At 45.9% G+C, this 12,688-nt stretch overlaps 1 protein-coding gene across 1 annotated transcript in view; it reads right to left on the bottom strand.

Annotated features, from left to right (window-relative positions):
• The window catches only part of STAB2 (stabilin 2), a 273,355-nt gene that overhangs the window by 185,484 nt on the left and 75,183 nt on the right, over positions 1-12,688 (bottom strand). The window contains exons 6-8 of the mRNA XM_075344716.1: positions 9,159-9,254; positions 8,722-8,841; positions 2,274-2,470 (exon numbers count right to left, since the gene is read on the bottom strand). Of these exons, the coding sequence (XP_075200831.1) occupies positions 2,274-2,470; positions 8,722-8,841; positions 9,159-9,254 (413 nt within the window). The remainder of the gene's footprint in view (positions 1-2,273; positions 2,471-8,721; positions 8,842-9,158; positions 9,255-12,688) is intronic.

Below are 12,688 nucleotides of genomic sequence, written 5' to 3'. Positions count from 1 at the left end.
GGCCTTCAGTGCACTGCTGCTCTGTACAGCACACACAATGATATGACGTCATGATGTCATCACGTCTGCTTTGCCTCACACTGATTGGTGTAGAAGACGGAGCCAGTGGCACCGTCCTGTACCAATGAGTTCTCTGCTGCCTTCATTCTATTGATGCAAATAGTGGGGACATAAGGTGGTTGGAAGCAGCGAAAGATGATCGGTGGAGGAGGGCTGCAATAGTCAGAGAGCTGGATTTGGCCCTCAGGCTGCACTTTGCCCTGTCATAGGAGGGATGGTGCCAGCCATGTTTGTTTCACAATAAAGTATTTTTATTGTTTACATTTTTTATTACAGCATTAGTAATGTATCTGTCGCGGGCGGAGGGGACACGCTCGCCACGCTCGCAGCGCTCCTCGCCCGTGAGTGAAAAGGGGGTTGGTATGTTTAGGGAGATTGTTCGTGACGCCACCCACGGGACGTGGTGATGTTGGCACCACCGCTGCTGGTAACGGGGATCCCGGGAGAGATGGTAGGGTGCAGCTGAGATGTTGTCCCCTCCGTGGGTAGGTGGGTTGGTGATCCTGGGGCCCGGTGGCGTAACGGGGAGGCCAGATGGCTGGGGTGCAGGGACTGCGCGGCACGGTGCTGGACGGCACTGGTGTACTCACTCAGACAATCACTGACAGAGTCGTAGGTAAACCAAAACGGCCGGATGGACGGGTCCCGCAGCCGGCTGCAGTGTTGTTGTTGTGCTCTCCCCGGACGGCTGATGGTGGCTGTCTTTCTCTGCACCTTCGAGAATGTTCTTGACTCCTGTGGTTGCCCATTGGTAGTCCGCTCCCTGGCATATAGATGCCGTAGGAGCCCGTTTTTCCCGCAGGCGCTGGCCCTTGGATCCCTAGCCTGTGGCGGTGGCTGTATATCCTCGCTGGGTGGACGGTTGCCTTCAATCGGGACTTGGTTGTTGGGAAACCTCTGGGGTTCCTGTCACACTCGGATTTGACTATTGACGGTGGCTCCATGCCTGGTCGGGGTCCGATGGCCCTGCCTGTGTGCTTAGCTTCACTCCGTTCCCCGGTCTGGTACCGGCGGGCCGACTCCCGACCCCGGTCCTTACGGCTCTGCGGAGTTCCACCAACAACTGCAGACGGCTACTACCATCTGCCAACCTTGCTGTCAGTGCCTGGGCTCCAACCCAGACACTCGAAGTGTTCACTCCTCTCACTTTCACCTCCAAAACTAAACTGACACTTTTCCCGCCTCCAGGCCTGTGAACTCCTCGGTGGGTGGGGCCAACTGCCTGGCTCCGCCCCACCTGGTGTGGACATCAGACCCTGGAGGGAGGCAACAAGGGTTTTTGGTTGGCTTGTGTAACTGCCTAGGGTGGGTGTGTGTGTGTTGGTACGTATGTGACTACCTGGCTAGTCCAGGGCGTCACATATCTGATAGAATCTTTCCCCTACTATCACTGGGACTTTGTGTCAGCTGGTCTTGTTTTTTGGCTCCCATGGGCTGTTCCCCTTCTTCTCGCCCATCACACTATTATTCAACTAGATAACACTCACTGGTGGACATAGGCAGAAGAGCACTCCTATACATAAAGAGTATATGAACCTATTGCAGTCCAATAGCTCATCATATTGCACCTGCTTTGGAGATGTAAATGGGGCCTCTTACCACTTGGGTTCCTCTGCGGCCACGTAGATTACGCCAATAATATATCTGCCTTTGTAATACAAGGTGTGAGACTGTGACCGGGGTTATCTATGACGGCCGGTATGTCTCGCCCCGGTTGTGCTCACTCCATAATAGAAAGTAAATCCACTATAGGGTTAATGCTGTTTCCCTACAGGCTGAAGGAAGGGTTAAATAGAATCAGGAACAAGGGCAGGTGTGCCGGGTGTGAGGGAGTGAACAGAACTCCCTGAGTTTTCTGCTGGAGAGGCACATGTATTTTGTTATGGACTTTTGTTTGGACATTAAAACCGTGTGCTGTGAACCTTAATGCCTGGATCCCGTGTCTTCTGCTGCGCAGCCGACCGTGCTACCTCACAAAGGGTATTGAGAAGAGCAGGTAGTCCAAATAGTAATAAAAAAAGAAATCTCTGATATATAGTCTCCTTTTTGTTGCAGACTTTGTCCTGTCTTTTTTATATATTACTGGATGGTGGGCCCCATGAACAATGTTCTCTGGTGGGCAGTGTATTCTCCAGTCTGACAAAGTGTCTAGTAATATTTTTGAGAAGCTACATGTTCAGTCCTATACTATATATGGCCCATTGCATTCTCACCTTTCCAGGACTATCATATTTGCAGATGGAAGATGGTGTGGGGCAATTTCCAAAGTTTGTCTGACAGGGATCGATAGGTAAACACACGACACCATCACCTTTGTAGTCTTCTTTGCACGTACAGTTGTGTTGGTTTGGACCAATATAGAGGCAGTTTGCTGCCGCATGACAAACATTCTTCAGACAAGGATTAATTGCTGTAAAGAAAAATGAGTGTGAAGCAGACAAAAAGAAGAATTCCTTATACTACACTGTTGATTTTGTTCAGTACTGATTTCGACTGATCTGTATTTTTTTAATCATTATTCACATCTTTCTGCCCAATGGGCTTGTAATCTGCATCAGTACCGTATTTTTCGGTTATAATACGCACTGGATTATAAGACGCACCCCAAATGCAGAGTGAAAAAAAGGTAAAAATAAGGGGTCCATCTTACAATCAAGTGATGTCTTACTGGGCACGGGCAGCAGGAGGCAGGGGCAGTGGTAGAATAGGGCGATGCTGCAGGGGTGGTGCTGGGGCTGTGGGTGATGCGCTGGAGCTGCGGTGTGCTGGGGCTGCAGACCGAGGGAGCTGTGCTGTTGCTGGGGCTGCAGGCTGTGGGAGCTGCGCTGTGCTGGGGCTGCAGGCTGTGGGAGCTGCGCTGTGCTGGGGCTGCAGGCCGAGGGAGCTGCACTGTGCTGAGGCTGCAGGTCGAGGGAGCTGCGCTGTACTGGGGTTGCAGGTTGAGGGAGCTGCGCTGTACTGGGGCTGCAGGCCAAGAAAGTTGCGCTGTGCTGGGACTGCAGGCCTAGGGAGCTGCGCTGTGCTGGTGCTGCAGGCAGAGAGAGCTACACCATACTGGGGCTGCAGGCCAAGGGAGCTGCGCGGTCCTGAGGCTGCGGGCCGAGGGAGCTGCACTGTGCTGGGGCTGCAGGTCTAGGGAGCTGCGGTATGCTGGGGCTTCGGGCCGAGGGAGCTGCGCTGTGTTGCGGCTGCGGGCCGAGGGAGCTGCGCTGTGCTGGGGCTGCAGGCCGAGGGAGCTGCGCTGTGCTGGGGATGCAGGCTGAGGGAGCTGCGCTGTGCTGGGGCTGCGGGCCAAGGGAGCTGCGCTGTGCTGGGGCTGCGGGCCTAGGGAGCTGCGCTGTGCTTGGGCTGTGGGCCGACGGAGCTGCGCTGTGTCGCGGCTGCGGGCCGAGGGAGCTGCATTGTGCTGGGGCTGCAGGCCGAGGGAGCTGCGCTGTGCTGGGGATGCAGGCCGAGGGAGTTGCGCTGTACTGGGGCTGCGGGCTGAGGGAGCTGCGCTGTGCTGGGGCTGTGGGCCGAGGGAGATGCGCTGTGCTGGGGCTGCAGGCCAAGGGAGCTGCATTGTGCTGGGGCTGCGGGTGCCATCCTGAAAATGTTGGCTTTGCTGACGTCAAATAATGAGGTTGGCGCATGCGCAGATGGAGCTCTTGGCTCAAGATCTCATCTGTGCATGCCCCGCCAATAAAAATATCAGCTCACCATGGAAAAAACAAGCCCTTTACTCAGCCCCATTAACAGAAAAATAAAAATGTTATGGGTCTCAAAAAATGCGACACAAAAAATGTTTGTACAATATTTTAATTTTGTTTTTATCATTTAAATAAAATAAAATTGGTGTATGTTTAGTATCACCTTAATTGAACTGATGTGAACAATCATGTTTCCAGGTCAATTAACACCATGAAAATAAAATCCATAAATAATGGTGGAATTGCAATTTTTTGTCACCATTTCATTATACTTAGATTAGGGCATTGCAGCTTAGGTATCTATGGTTACATTCACTCATATAGTAAAGGTCCAGTCACACTAAGCAACTTACCAGCGATCCCAACAACGATAGGGATCGCTGGTAAGTTGCTAGGAGGTTGCTGGTGAGATGTCACACTGCGACGCTCCAGCGATCCCACCAGCAACCTGACCTGGCAGGGATCGCTGGAGCGTGGCTACACGTGAGCTCACCAGCAACCAGTGACCAGCCCCCAGCGCCGCGTGGAAGATGCTGCGCTTGGTAACTAAGGTAAATATCGGGTAACCAACCCGATATTTACTTTGGTTACCAGCGCACGGAGCTACACGTGCAGAGAGCAGGGAGCAGCGCACACTGAGCGCTGGCTCCCTGCTCTCCTAGTTACAGCACACATCGGGTTAATTACCCGATGTGTGCTGCAGCTATACGTGCAGAGAGCAGGGAGCAGCCCACACCGCTTAGCGCTGGCTCTTTGCTCTCCTAGTTGCAGCACACATCGGGTTAATTACCCGATGTGTGCTGCAGCTGCACGTGCAGAGAACAGGGAGCAGCGCACACCGCTTAGCGCTGGCTCCTTGCTCTCCTAGTTACAGCACACATCGGGTTAATTACCCGATGTGTGCTGCAGCTAAATGTGCACAGAGCAGGGAGCAGCGCACAATGCTTAGCGCTGGCTCCTTGCTCTCATAGCTACAGCACACATCGGGTTAATTAACCCGATGTGTCCTGCAGCTACATGTGCACAGAGCAGGAGCCGGCACTGACAGTGAGAGTGGCGGAGGCTGGTAACAAAGGTAAATATCGGGTATCCAAGGACAGGGCTTCTTGGTTACCCGATGTTTACTGTGGTTACCAGCCTCCACAGAAGCCGGCTCCTGCTGCCTGCACATTTAGTTGTTGCTGTCTCGCTGTCACACACAGCGATCTGTGCTTCACAGCGGGACAGCAACAACTAAAAAATGGCCCAGGACATTCAGCAACAACCAACGACCTCACAGCAGGGGCCAGGTTGTTGCTGGATGTCACACACAGCAACATCGCTAGCAATGTCACAAAAGTTGTTCGTTAGCAGCGATGTTGCTAGCGATGTTGCTTAGTGTGACGGGGCCTTTACAGTTAGTTGTTTGTGGTCGTAACCATGGATCCCTAAGCTGCAATGCCCTGCACATGATTCAAGAGATATGGATATATCAGGAGAACTGTACTACATTTCTAAGTGGAGGTATATTCTGATAATATTATTATCATTACGCCTACTACATATTGGGATAGGATCTTGGAGATGGGAATACCCCTTCAAGTTACTTAGTAATAAGCATATCTAAAATGTCCCCCGAGTAGGCCCTCAGTGATGAATTCTAATCTGAGGGACAACATGGCAGTAAGGGGTACTTTGCACGCTGCGACATCGAACCTGCGATATCGTCGGGGTCAAATCGAAAGTGACGCACATCCGGCGCCGGTAAAGACGTCGCAACGTGTAAAGCCTAGATGTGCTGATAAACGATTGCAAAAGCGTCGTAAATCGGCGATCTGTGTAGCGTCGGCCATTTTCATAATGTCGCACCAATAGGAGATACAATGTTGCTCCTCGTTACTGCGGCAGCACACATCGCTGTGTGTGAAGCCACAGGAGCGAGGAACATCTCCTTACCTGCCTCCACCGGCAATGCGGAAGGACGGAGGTGGGCGGGATGTTTAAGTCCCACTCATCTCCGCCCCTCCACTTCTATTGGCCGCTTGCCGTGTGACATCGCTGTGACGCTGCAAGACCCGCCGCCTTAGGAAGAGTGTCGCAGGGCAGAGCGACGTCGCAGGGCAGGTAAGTGCATGTGAAGCTGCCGTAGCGATAATATTCGCTACGGCAGCTATCACAAGATATCGCATGCGCGACGGGGGCGGGTACTATCGCGCTCAGCATCGCTACCATCGGCTAGCGATGTCGCAGCTTGCAAAGTACCCCTAAGTGTCTAATTTCCAACATTACTATCACAGGGGAAATTAAATATTACGCAGTGCCTAGTCTAATCAACAGGTTATATTATGTATAAAGCAGGACAGGACAGGTCCTAAAGAGCAAAAGATACTGTTTTAGTCCTTCTTTCTCCTTGTGTATATAAAAATGGGTCTCCTAAAGTAGTCATCCCAGAAATTACAGGTTACTAAGTTATGAACTTTGAAATAGTTATCTTGTTGGTTAGACTTCTGAAAACACAACTTTTTTGTCTGTTTTGAAAAAATTGATTGTTGCAGGATCCATTTTTTGTTTTAACATTGGAATCTATGGAAAACAGATCCGTTAATGGATTTCTATTTAGCTATCCATTTTTCTTTAATTTGTAAAGGATCCATTTTTTGCTTACTGGATCAGTTTCAAATGGAAAATAAATAACAATCTGTTAACGGATCAGTTTTCCATAGATTCCAATGTTAAAAAACGGATACAGCTAGAATCTAACATTTCAAAATGGCCAAAAAAGTTGTGTTTGCAGAACTTTTTGGTCAACAGAACGCCATAGGATCCGTTCTAATAGATGATTACTGGACATTGAACTCAGCCTAAGTTCTATATGTATAAACAATGGCGTATCAAATTATATTCAGTTGTATTACTTAGTAATTCATGATGTTCCATTTTGTGGATTCTGAGACTAATTCCGGCTCAAATGGAGGGTATTAAACATTAAAGTGTGGCCTACTTGATGGGTGGTACCTAGGACCACAAACAATCTGTACCAACAAGTTCTAAATCTGGCAATGAAACTAACAATTATTTATAGTTACACACACTATATATATATATATACAGTTAGGTCCAGAAATATTTGGACAGTGACACAATTTTCGCGAGTTGGGCTCTGCATGCCACCACATTGGATTTGAAATGAAATCTCTACAACAGAATTCAAGTGCAGATTGTAACGTTTAATTTGAAGGTTTGAACAAAAATATCTGATAGAAATTGTAGGAATTGTACACATTTCTTTACAAACACTCCACATTTTAGGAGGTCAAAAGTAATTGGACAAATAAACCAAACCCAAAAAAAATAATTTTATTTTCAATATTTTGTTGCGAATCCTTTGGAGGCAATCACTGCCTTAAGTCTGGAACCCATGGACATCACCAAATGCTGGGTTTCCTCCTTAATGCTTTGCCAGGCCTTTACAGCCGCAGCCTTCAGGTCTTGCTTGTTTGTGGGTCTTTCCGTCTTAAGTCTGGATTTGAGCAAGTGAAATGCATGCTCAATTGGGTTAAGATCTGGTGATTGACTTGGCCATTGCAGAATGTTCCACTTTTTTGCACTCATGAACTCCTGGGTAGCTTTGGCTGTATGCTTGGGGTCATTGTCCATCTGTACTATGAAGCGCCGTCCGATCAACTTTGCGGCATTTGGCTGAATCTGGGCTGAAAGTATATCCCGGTACACTTCAGAATTCATCCGGCTACTCTTGTCTGCTGTTATGTCATCAATAAACACAAGTGACCCAGTGCCATTGAAAGCCATGCATGCCCATGCCATCACGTTGCCTCCACCATGTTTTACAGAGGATGTGGTGTGCCTTGGATCATGTGCCGTTCCCTTTCTTCTCCAAACTTTTTTCTTCCCATCATTCTGGTACAGGTTGATCTTGGTCTCATCTGTCCATAGAATACTTTTCCAGAACTGAGCTGGCTTCATGAGGTGTTTTTCAGCAAATTTAACTCTGGCCTGTCTATTTTTGGAATTGATGAATGGTTTGCATCTAGATGTGAACCCTTTGTATTTACTTTCATGGAGTCTTCTCTTTACTGTTGACTTAGAGACAGATACACCTACTTCACTGAGAGTGTTCTGGACTTCAGTTGATGTTGTGAACGGGTTCTTCTTCACCAAAGAAAGTATGCGGCGATCATCCACCACTGTTGTCATCCGTGGACGCCCAGGCCTTTTTGAGTTCCCAAGCTCACCAGTCAATTCCTTTTTTCTCAGAATGTACCCGACTGTTGATTTTGCTACTCCAAGCATGTCTGCTATCTCTCTGATGGATTTTTTCTTTTTTTTCAGCCTCAGGATGTTCTGCTTCACCTCAATTGAGAGTTCCTTAGACCGCATGTTGTCTGGTCACAGCAACAGCTTCCAAATGCAAAACCATACACCTGTAATCAACCCCAGACCTTTTAACTACTTCATTGATTACAGGTTAACGAGGGAGAAGCCTTCAGAGTTAATTGCAGCCCTTAGAGTCCCTTGTCCAATTACTTTTGGTCCCTTGAAAAAGAGGAGGCTATGCATTACAGAGCTATGATTCCTAAACCCTTTCTCCGATTTGGATGTGAAAACTCTCATATTGCAGCTGGGAATTGTGCACTTTCAGCCCATATTATATATATAATTGTATTTCTGAACATGTTTTTGTAAACAGCTAAAATAACAAAACTTATGTCACTGTCCAAATATTTCTGGACCTAACTGTATATATATATATATATATATATATATATATATATACATACATACATACTAAATATCTATATATATATATATATATATATATATATATATACATACATACTAAATAAATATATATATATATATACACTAAATATATATGTATATACATAATAAATATATATATATATATATATATATATATATATATATATTTATTTACATAATAAAGATGACATTGAAGGAATGGAAGCCTTACGTTCACAGCTCGTGCCTTTCTCTTCAAAGCTTGGTAAGCATTTACACGCCATCGCTTCTGCACGTGACATCACGCATCGCATATTTTCCTTGCAGTTTAATGCTGCACATTCTGGTAAAGCTGAGATCATAAAATGAATATATTACAACTCTTACTTAGATAGTAACACCTTAAACAGATCCCTTGTCATTCATACCTCACAGTCCGAAATATTACATTTAGTGGTCACTTACAAATTGTATAAATCGGGCACGTGCTATCCAATTTTTTATCAGATAGCTCTAGGGCCAATGTTATTCAATGGGGCATTTGACCCCAACTTTAGACAGTATGAAAATCTACACCACCAATGATAGTATAGGCAGAAGAAAATATATTCCTCTGCTCTTTAAAATGTCAGCCCTGTCCTCTCCAGTGTCCCATGCTGCAATACTTACGTTGATCACACTTAGGACCGCCATAGCCAGACAAGCACAAACATATACCATCTCCATCGATTCCACTGTTACAAACCCCGTGTACACAAGAACAAGCTGTGGAGATGAATGAATAATGTATTATGCAGAGTATAGACAATAGCCTCTAACAATCACAGATACATTTGTATAAGTAACAGACTAATAGAAAGAAGTCCTGCACCCCTCAATCCACCTTAGTTGCCTTGTGCAATTACCCCACATGCGTGGAATCCAGCTCCAGTATTAGAGAATGTCCGGTCTAAGCGTGCTGGTCAGAAGGCAGAAAATGTGTCCAATTAAGTCCATGGAAAGTGGACCCGTGGAAGCCTGATTGGCAGGCGAAACGGCCGTCGTCCTCAGGTGAGGGACCCCGCATCCAGGTCTCCTCTCGCCTCTTTTACTATGCACCTTTGAACTTCAATAAAGTACCCCCGGCACTGAAGCTGTTTGCGGTCAGATTTCTTCCTCCATGGACTTAATAAGTAACAGACTACATATCTAAATAAAATTATTTATTACAAATATTTTTACGCTGTTTTTTTAAATTTAATTTCTGGACCTAGCCATTAGGAGACCCATCTGAACTTTAGTTAAAAGTTTAGTTCGGTACCTGAACTTGATCTGAACTTGAATCTGGACCCCGAACCCCATATAAGTTAATGGGACCTGAACTCTGGTGCTGTAAAATGGTTGTAATAAGGGCTAGGGGGTGCAAAAGGAAGCAAAATAGGGGTAAGAGTAGGAAAATTGCCCCGCAAACAAATGTATATACAGTATTGAATAAATAGAAAAAAAAAATGGTGTGGGGTCCCCTTTTTGATAATCAGCACAGGTAAAGCAGACAGCTGTGAGCTGCAGCCCTCAGCTGTCTGTTTTACCTTGGGTAGTTAACAAAAATTGATGCGATTCAACGCTTTTTTTTAAATTATTTATGAATAGATAATTTTAAAAAACGACGTGGGGTCCACCCTATTTTTGATAACTAGCCAAGGTAAAGCAGACAGCTGGGGGCTGCTATGTTCAGGCTGGGAAGGTGCATTTTTTTTGGCCCTTTTCAGACTAAAAACACCAGCCTGCAGCTGCCACAGAAATGGTGCATCCATTAGATGCGCTAATTCTGGCACTTTAACCAGGCTCTCTTGATAAGACTATGTTATAGAAGTGCATTATGAGAAATTGTACTTTGTTACCCAAATTGCATCAGCATTTGGTTTCTGGTATAGGTTATGTTGAGATGGTAGTGAATACCCTTTTCCTGCAGATTAGACTGGTATAATAGACTGATGCTTAAAATTATCAAAATTCTCAATTCTGAGGTAAAATTTGTATTCAGTGAAGACTTTCCTATTACTGAGAGGAAATGTCAGTTGTCACTGATGAGATTCTATGACGACAGGAAGAGGGTAGAACTAGAGGGAGGAGCTAGAGGCAGGGGGAGGAGCTATATGCAGAGGGAGTAGCTAGAGGCAGAGGGGGTAGCTAGAGGCAGACAGTGGAGGTAGAGGCAGAGCTCCGCTCCTCTTCTAATTCCATAGAATCTCCTTAGCACCACCTGCCATCTCCTCTCTCAGTAATGGGAAAGTCTTTACTGAATACAGATTTAATGAGTGATGAATTCTGGCAGAGAAAGAAGAAAATTTGTCTATAAGATATATTACAAAGTTGCTTATTTTCATGTGTCCTATTGATTTATGAAATAAAAATGACCCTTTAAAGGAGTGTTTCGGTTGGAAGACGTTATCACTTATTCTTTACTTCTAGATTGGTGGGTGTCCAACTGCTGGTACTTTCTCCAGCAGTCCCATAAAGATTGCTTGCAGCGGTGGTTGAGCATGTGCGCTACTGGTCTATTTGTAAGTGGATAAAAGTGACTAGTTATGGCAATTGGTGAGGTCAAAAAGGTCAGACCACCCCGATCTAGAAGGTATCACCTAACCATAAAGATTAAATGTAGCAGTGCTTGAGCTCTGCTGCTCCATTGTAATGAGGATAAAAGTCTATGGCTCGGTGGGAGTCCTAGAGGTTGTACCCCACCAATAAAGAAGCTATCATGTATTCTGCAGATACATGATTTCTTCATCCAGCTGGAATACCCTTTTAATTTCTGAGTTGTACCTTGATGACCATGAAATATTAGGAGGATCAGACATACAATGTAATCCCATATTCATTGGTCGGTCACTTACTAAACTTCAGACCCATTCTTTGTGATTTCTAGATTAGTGATTTATTTTTCATCATCAATGACCGGTGTGAATACATAGTAATCTAGTGGCACTGGTCATATGTCGGAATTCAGTGGTTATCCCCAGTGGGGCATCAGTTTAATATTAGTATCACTTTGTAGTTGCTCCACCATATCACCATGGATCTAAATAGCTTTATGAGAATAAATGATGGCTAAATCAGAATATTCAGTAATCAGAGCCTAACAAGAATATCTCTGGCTCTCCAGTATATATATACATTCTCCACACTACAAAACAGAATACACTACAAGCTGCAGCTCACAGTCCCGGGTCTGCGATGTTTGCACTAAACATATACCAGGCCTCTCATCCTATCACTCTTTTGCTACAAAATAATGTCTTTTCTTAAAACAAGGAAGGATTGATCCAGGAAGCAGCGTGATTTCTGATTGGTCCTAGAGGTACACTTTGGAATTTTGAAGAAAAAATGGAGTGGATTTCCCCAGTTTTAGAATTCTGAACTGAAAGATATGTTATTATTTGCTGCCACCTAGTGGTAGTATATCAGGTTGCAATTATAAAAGCTGTTATAATAAACACTCCTGTTCATGGCACAATTATAACGAAAATTAAAGGAACCTATTAGACAATTCCTGCTGCTCAAACCATGGGCAGCATTAATCAGAGTCTGGATGCATGATTGCAGGTAGGTATGTGTTTCCAGGGTATGGTCCTCGGAGGGATCTTCAGTCAGTGTCTCTGCCACAACACACCAGACTCTCGCCCAGGGCCAGTAGAAATTTCATGCCTCCATACTGGCAAAATTTTCGAGACTCCGCCCAGGCTATACCCCAGCTCCGCCTTTACCCCTCAGACCTTCCACAGCCTCACGGCCACCCTTGGAAAATGATTGTGTGTATATATACTGTATGTATATACTGTACAATGTACAGTGTACATGCATTTAGGTTGGGGACACATGGGCTTTTTTGCGAGTCAATCGCATAACACTCGGCTCTCGCTCTGCTGGAGTGTAAGCCGAGCGTAAGCCGAGTGTCATGCCACCGTGATGCGATTCTGTGATCACAGCACAGCCGCGGAGGACAGGGAGGGCGCTGCGGAGGAGTGGGAAGGAGTAATCTCCCCATCTCTTCCACTGTCAGCTGATGCGTACTATATAGCATTGCACTCACATTACTCCTGTGTAATGTGAGTGCAATGAGATGTTGCTCTCGCACCCATAGACTTGTATGGGAGCGAGTGAAAACAAATCGAATTCTACCCGCAGCATGCTGCAATTGTTTTCTCGGTCCGATTAGG

This window comes from Anomaloglossus baeobatrachus, chromosome 4 (genome assembly GCF_048569485.1).
Source record: "Anomaloglossus baeobatrachus isolate aAnoBae1 chromosome 4, aAnoBae1.hap1, whole genome shotgun sequence".
NCBI classification, from domain to species: Eukaryota; Metazoa; Chordata; class Amphibia; order Anura; family Aromobatidae; genus Anomaloglossus; species Anomaloglossus baeobatrachus.
This window is presented reverse-complemented; position numbering and strand designations above follow the sequence as displayed.